General features: G+C 30.1%; 1 protein-coding gene across 1 annotated transcript in view; it reads left to right on the forward strand.

Annotated features, from left to right (window-relative positions):
* Positions 1-1,759: 1,759 nt before the first annotated feature.
* The window catches only part of LOTGIDRAFT_156685 (hypothetical protein), a gene marked incomplete at both ends in the record, with an annotated part of 9,672 nt that continues 5,001 nt past the window's right edge, over positions 1,760-6,430 (forward strand). Inside the window, 4 exons of the mRNA XM_009047308.1 lie at positions 1,760-1,900; positions 4,698-4,739; positions 5,452-5,512; positions 5,928-6,154. Of these exons, the coding sequence (XP_009045556.1) occupies positions 1,760-1,900; positions 4,698-4,739; positions 5,452-5,512; positions 5,928-6,154 (471 nt within the window). The remainder of the gene's footprint in view (positions 1,901-4,697; positions 4,740-5,451; positions 5,513-5,927; positions 6,155-6,430) is intronic.

Genomic DNA, 6,430 nt, shown 5'->3' on the forward strand with positions numbered 1-6,430 from the left:
GCACAGTCAGTGAGAGGGTCAGTTTTTTACATGACGTCATGGTTTGGTTACATTGCGTAAATGGTGACTGGATTCCAATCTTGATGAGTGTGTGAAAGTCTGATGACCTTTAATAAGTCATCTTCACTCATAATTCCTGTCGACCAAGCTGTGAATGGGTACGATAAGAGGTTTGGCCAAGGACCAGCTGGTAGAAAGGATCATTAATTGTGAACCTAAGTTGTTATCCTTGTAAAATATAGCTCTTTCTTTCATTTCTTATTTGAACAAACTGTGGGCATATTGTTAAGGATGTACTTGACTATGTGTTGAAAGTCATCTTATCAAATTGATCAAAACAACTGTGAACCTATACAGATTATGCAGGAAAAATCATTTCCAATGGACTGGACCACTGACTAGCTAGTAAGCTGGGCACATTCATAAAAAATCTTATGACTAAAAATCGCAAATTAAACTTAACACAAGAAAAATTAATATTGCAACAGAATTGGGGGCCCTGGATCCCTTCGCTTTTGTCCTCCAAAATATAAATGCTTTCTACTATTACATTACATGTCATATCTCAGATATTTGATAATATTAAAACTGATATATTGGAAGATAATAGAAAAGGTTAAGGAGAATTTCTGCCATTGGTTTCTGTTGGGTTCAGATTATTTGTACACTGTCTGATTAGTAGACATTAAATAATCATTTTATTTAGATTAATCTGGAGAGTAGAGTCTAGAATAATATTGGCTTTACAGACCAATTTTACTGAATTCTCATCAATTATACACCAATCAATATATTGTTAATTTCCTCATTATACAGATATCTTTATGTTACATCATATATAAATATTGATGGTCAAATAACTTGGCCTTAGCCTTCAGGGGTTCAGTAGCATATTCGCTCACTGGTAGAGCATTGGAGAGCAGGAAACATACACGACATCATTTGCTTCAACATCAAACAAATGGTACTGGGCTCTAATCTTGGTTCTCTTGTGAAAGACATCTCCATCCTTATCCTGCTTATTTCAGTTGACCTTGCAGTAAATGGGTACAGAGGTTTGGCCAAGGACCAGCTGGTTAAAAGGATTCTTAGTGAACTTTAGATGTTATCCTTGTAAAAATGGCTGTTTCTTTCTTTCCTGTCATCGGTACAGTGGATATCAAAATGAATTAAAAGTGGGAATCTTTGAGAAAAAAATGTATTTAGTCATTTCAATCAAAAATTTTCAACAAATTCTGCAAATGAACCAACATAATTGCAAATAAGCTTAAAAACACTTTTAAAACAAATTCTTGGACAGTTAAAATCATGTAACTCTTAAAATATCTTCATTATAGTGTTGATAATAGTGTTGTGGTGACTGACTGACTAATACAACTTCCACAATGATAATTTGTCATGAATAATAAACTGTAAAAATGTGATGAATATAAATTAATTGAGCAATGACATTAAACTAATTCAGTCAAGTGAGGTTGATAACTATAAGATAAACCCTCAGGCTTCCTGCTTTCTTCCACCAATTTAATTCATTCCACCAATTAGATTACTAACAGCCTCTTAATGTTCAATGAAAATATTAAAATCACTTACCATATAGGAGTGGGATCATGTAAAAAAATTGCAGGCTATTTAAATATACTATGAATATGTCTAATAGTTTACAGTAATATTTTGTCTAATATTGAAAAAAAATTAAAATAAAACAAACATTTTACTTTTCTTTTGCAAAATTCATTTAGTATTTATTTTTGGCAAAATGGGTCTTGGAAATAAAATACCAGAAACACAGGACAGTCTGGAGATTTTGTTCATCCATGTTGATAAATTTGTCATGATTGATATCCTTATTTTTGTGAATATTACTGTACCATATATCTGTTTATATGTACTTAGAAATGTAAGTATTTAGAGGAAAAAGTAGTAAAAATACATACCTTAGGACATGCCTTTAATTACAAATCTACAAAACTCTTGTGTTGTCAAAAGTAATGATTTAACACTAGTTTGTCTATACACAATTCTCTCCACAAAATTAATTATTAAAATTTAATTTACCGTGAATTATGAAAATAAAGTCAGTATTTCTTAGTCTTATCAATTAGTAATAAGACATTGGTAAATTGAAAATTAATTCCTCATCAATTATCAAGATTCACTGATTCTTCTTCTCCTTTCCTTTCTTTAACAGAAGTGTCAGTTTCTAATTAGAGTTAACAATTCAAGTGACAACCACTGTTAGAAAAAAGGTTAACTGAAAATGTTAAAATAAAAAACCAATCTGAATTGTTCACATCTTGCATTTAGTGTCCATGTTTTATTAATAATTTATGATAACTTTCAACATTCTCCACAAATTACTTTACTTACGTGTGATTTGAAAGAGCAAAATCACCAATTGGACAAAAATAATGGTGAACTAAATCAGTTCTGAGAATTTGGAAATGTCAAATATGAAAATAGACTCATTTTATTTTTTGTATCCTCCATAAGCAATATTTTCATTAAAATTTCATATTTTGTAGTTTTACATCATATTGTTGATACAAAAGAGTTCAAAATAAAATCAATATTGATATTTTGAAAAGTTTTTTTGCCTTTGAATTCAAACTTATTTCATTCTTTTCAAAACACCTGATGGTATTTCTCTTGGAGGAATCCACTTCCACTACTATACAACTAATTTCTGGAGTTTGCCATTCTTTGGACGTGATTTTGGATTAACAGAATCGTCTTACTTGAATGGATTTTTACTCTCTTTGAAATTTTTGAACTGTAAAAAACAGATTGAAGAAATATTTTTTAAGACAATTTTCAGACTTGATTGGAATTTATTGTCAGGTACAAGGAGGTTTGACCCTCAATAAATAAATTATTTTGGCGTTAAACAGTAAGAATGAGTGAACATCTTATTTCCTGTGAACATTTATATTGATTCGATGAAGGCCTGATAAAACTAACATGTTTTTGATACAAATATAAGGAAATTTGTGGTGTACAAACAACTCGAGTTCAAGGAAAATCAAATATTTCACATAAAACTGGTAGTACAAGGTTGGAAAAGAGATTTAATTTTATTTATTAGTTTGGAGGTGATGTGTTTTAGGTGATAAATGTATATTTTATTGAATCGTCTGATCAGATCTAGATTTTTCATTTACTAGAGAATTCCAGTCCAATTACTTTCCTACATTTGTAACTTTTCAAACAAATTATTTTCTTATGTTATTATCACTTAGTTTTATCACTTTACCTACTTATATAGTAACACTGATGACCTTGCTGGTTATTGATACTGTCTTCAAGGTCATTCAGATTTACACTTTTGGCATAGAAATATGTAAAGCGATAAAACTAAGTAATTATCACTTAGTTATTTCACTTTACCTATTTATATATAGTAACATAGTGTCTTCAACTGGAAGGTTTTCACTGGTGACCTTGCTGGTACGATACTGTCAGCCAGGGTTCAATATAGATTGAAAAATTTGATTAGTGTTTTATCACAACGAGTTTTGACTAATCAAGTGTTGATTCCTTTTTCATAAAAATTTGGTAGCAATTTAAAATGTTCCAGTTATAGACTTCAGATTGATCTTGCCAATGACCTTAGATCCTAAAGCTTTGGAGACTGCCAAGAGTTACTGTATATTACTAGATTTGACAAAATTCGTATGCAAAATATATAATTTGATTTGATTTGCAGATCGTTGTGTTAGTTTTGGTCAATAAATTGAAATATTTTTGTTCGCAAAATGCAATGCGATATAGTTTAAATTGAACCCTGCTGTCATTAGGGGTAGGATGATTGGTTGACCTACCGGATGCCCTGTGACTCTGATTTAAAAAAAAATGTCCGTTTAGGACAAAGCCATAAATTTCTATTATGCAGTATAAAATTTAATTGAGTTTAAAATTGTTTCCATCAAATCAAAATGAATGATGTTCAAAGTTCAAACTTAAAGTGTGTTTTGCGACACATTATCAAAAAGTTTTTTTTAACTCAACACGGCAGACATCAATCTCATTTAGATTTTTTCAGACAAACAATAATGAAGACAAACATGTTTCTATTTAACACAAAATGTCATTTAATACTTATATCAACTTTTAAAGTTTCAAATTATTTTTAGAATTACTTTAAAAGGCTATATTAATTTGTGATGGAGATGTTCAGTGACTGATTATACTGTAAAATATAACATTTACTAAGTTCGTCTGACATTTCCTAGGGCATTTCAATCAACCTTCAACAAGAATTTTAAATAATACCTTCAATCCTTTAAAGCTTTCCTGCTGTTTTCAAAATTGAATATTGGTGTGAAAAATTGTTTTGCTAACATATAACATGTGATCATAGCTTTACACTGTATTCAAAATATTACTTCTGTTATGAATTTAAATATTGGATATTTTACTGTCATATTTTGGAACTTGTGAAAGGTCGAGGGTTCAATACAGGCATAGGTTAAGATACTACTATCAGATCTTTCAACAATGATTGTAAGTGCTGTAGGTTTTGAAAAGTCAAATATAAGGCAAAAGAGACTTGACTTGAAAAAGCAACTAGCTGTTCAGATTGGACAATAATCTGAGGCCCCAGGTGCACATAATTACTCCTAGCAAAATTTCCTGTATGATCTTCATTACCACTTAAATACATAATAGAACCTAAAATTCTCTATCATTCATTTCAGAAACCACAATCTGCACAAAAAGCAATTACATCACAAACCAAGGTATAGTAATTAATGTTATTTCTGTTTGAATACACTCTTGGAAAGGTTTAAGGAGTTGATGCTCATTCCAATCTGTCTCATATTATTTCTATGTAACTGTTTGAGAGATAACTGCAACGTGAGAAGAACATAGCTCAGTCAGTAGTAAGTTGGATTATTGTTTGCTTGGCAATTAGGTGCTGTGGTTTCAAATCCTTATCAATAGAAGAAACCCCTTACCAATGGAACAGGAGTCAAAAGCAAGGCTTATTTCTTTTTTCTTTGGTGAGCAAATGTTCTACGCTTGGTTGGGCATTATTTCTCTTCCAGAACAATAAATGGATGGATTTGTCAATTTCACCATTGTATAGTTTACTTAATGAATAATATTATTTGGATACTTTTATTAGCTTAAATATATTAAGATCAATCGTTCACACTATAGAAATATAAATTCATCCATTAGAAACACCTGAGACTTTATTGGTGTCCCTTAATCCTCATATTTCTTAGTTTGTCCTCTATTTAATTCATTATTCTGTCATAAAAAATCATAAATCCTGTATTTAATGACCAGGAGTGTCATATTTTTAAGAGATATGATCAATTGTCTAGCAGGATATTGAAGGAAATGGACGGTAATGGATTTACTTTTGAATTGAAAATGATCCTTTCCTTTTGTGTTATCACTGGAATTATATTAATGTAGGTATTATATTCGTGGTTATTTTAGGTACAGAATTGTGTCCGAGGGTGTAATATAGCTATTGGTTTATATGAGAAGATGATTGAAGGTAAATGTTCTAGATTTCATCTTAATGAAGGTGTCAACCCACAAGAATAATCGACATTGCAAAAATCAGTCGGCTTTTTTTCATTTATTATGACCATCTAGAGAATATTCACAATCAGTTTTACTGGTGTAATTTAAGAAATAGAAATAAAGAGGATTTGTATGAAAAACACACACTGGTTTCACAATGAATTAATCTCCAATTAGAAAAACTAAAATACTGCTACAATTAACTTGGAAATTAGTATTATTGCTGTAAATTTTGGTAAATAGACAAATTAACATTTCTATTAAGATATTTACTGATTTTGTAACGACCTGTTAAAATTTTTTATGTCAACCCTCTTTTGAAATGATATCTTTATACTGGACCGATGCTTAATATTGAAACAATATCTCTTCTCTTCCCTCTACAGCTGAACAAGGATACCTTCCAAGACCAGAGTTAGTGAGAGATTCTAAACAAGACACTACAGTAGAACTGAAATGGGATGGTTTGTTCCTGAAAAATGTAACCTATTTAGTACATAAGAAGATAATTGACTATAATAAACAAGGGGCATGGCAGTTACATAATTCTGTAGATTTTGAAAGAGATGGTACAATTTATATTACCAACCTACATCCCTATCTAACTTATAAGGTATGTGAACCAATATTGTAATAAATAGAGAAAGAATTGTTTATTTATCTTTAATAAAAAGTAACCAGGGGCTTTGTTATCCAAAACTTAATTAAAATTAAATCCCAATTTTAAAAAATTGGATAATAAACTAAATTTGAAATGAATTTTAGTGATTGACCAATCAGATGACTGGAACACTAAAATCAAAGTATCAAATAAAGTTAAGTTTTCAAGAATAAGGCCCCATACTTTTGTATATTTGAATACAAATAAGTATTTTCTTCTAATAACTGA

Source organism: Lottia gigantea (assembly GCF_000327385.1).
Source record: "Lottia gigantea unplaced genomic scaffold LOTGIsca_11, whole genome shotgun sequence".
Lineage (NCBI taxonomy): Eukaryota > Metazoa > Mollusca > Gastropoda > Lottiidae > Lottia > Lottia gigantea.